At 45.6% G+C, this 1,218-nt stretch overlaps 1 pseudogene across 1 annotated transcript in view; it reads left to right on the top strand.

Annotated features, from left to right (window-relative positions):
- Positions 1–597: 597 nt before the first annotated feature.
- TEOVI_000359100:pseudogene overlaps positions 598–1,218 on the top strand; it is a 1,335-nt pseudogene continuing 714 nt past the window's right edge. The window contains exon 1 of the mRNA in view: positions 598–1,218. This exon is cut by the window's right edge and continues 9 nt beyond it. Within this exon, the coding sequence occupies positions 598–1,218 (621 nt within the window).

The raw sequence follows: 1,218 nt of genomic DNA, 5'->3' as shown, positions 1-1,218 counted from the left end.
ATTCAGGAAGAAGCTGTTGGACAGAGATTTGTTTTGAAGAGAGGAATGATTGGATTGGATTATGAAGACAGATTCTTTTCTATTCCACATAGTGGAGAAGTTGAAGATGTCCAGTTCATTCATTTTCCTGGGCAGCCTATTGCGTGGGATAAGAAAACAATAAAAATGGCGGAGAATCTCATCTATTATGTAAACATAGTTATTGTTGAGCGGTCGAGGATCAATTATTTCACCACAAAAGTGTTGTGTTTAACGTGGCTCGGGATCTCTGTTCCTTATTCGACCGCTTGTCAGAAACCGATAATAGAAAGCAAGCTAAAAAGGTCAGAAAAGCACAGTGATCTTGGCAGCAGCTAACTACGCCGCAGGTGCAGCTGCACACACCTTTTACTTTTAACAGAAAGTAACGTAAAAAGACATAGCTGACGCCCTAAGCATAACTAAAGTCATAATCCGACGTCACCATCACAATTACACCATGTGAAACACCACTAAGTCAAACTTAATGGAAAAAATTTCACCGGACCAGCATTAAGAGCAAAAAGAAGATAATCATCCGCGCGCCTTCCATATGTAACTCTTTCCTAAGGCAATAGATTAACAATGCTGATACAATTAACTGTTGCCCTATATACGTTATCACAAACAGCCCAAAGTTCAGCAAACCAACACGCCTCCGAATTCGCAGCGCTTTGCGATTTATACAACCTCTTACATGCGACGAAAGCGTCGTGATTCAGCGAAGAACCGGCAGACTTCGAGTCTCTCAGGTCGCCGATCTATAACCTTAATATCTCCACGGCGGACGACGGCTTCGTAAAGAATGCCAACGGCAAGTACAAGGAACTAATGGAGGGGGCTGACGACACAGCGAAGCAAAAGGCTTGGGCGCAACATGTCCATGGAATACTAACACACAAAGAGCAGCCAGGCGGCTCGGAAATATACGCGCAACTGGTTAACGGCCACAGTAGACGTAAAGCCTCGGCAACCATAAGAACCGCCTTAGCGACAGCGGACAGACTAAGATCCAAATACAACGAAGCAGCGGACAAAGTAAAGAAAGCACACGAGAACGCCATAAAGCACATCCGAATCGCCGTCAACGGAGCTGATACGCCGACTTTCGATAAAGCAGCCTTCGGATCAACACACGCGGGCACATGCGGTGACGGGCAGAACGGGCATGCAAACGTCGGAAAAGCTATCATCAGCGAC

Source organism: Trypanosoma equiperdum, assembly GCF_001457755.1.
Source record: "Trypanosoma equiperdum strain OVI genome assembly, contig: ctg_765, whole genome shotgun sequence".
NCBI lineage: Eukaryota > Euglenozoa > Kinetoplastea > Trypanosomatida > Trypanosomatidae > Trypanosoma > Trypanosoma equiperdum.
The sequence above is the reverse complement of the archived record's forward strand: the minus strand, read 5'-3'. Positions and strand labels throughout refer to the sequence as shown.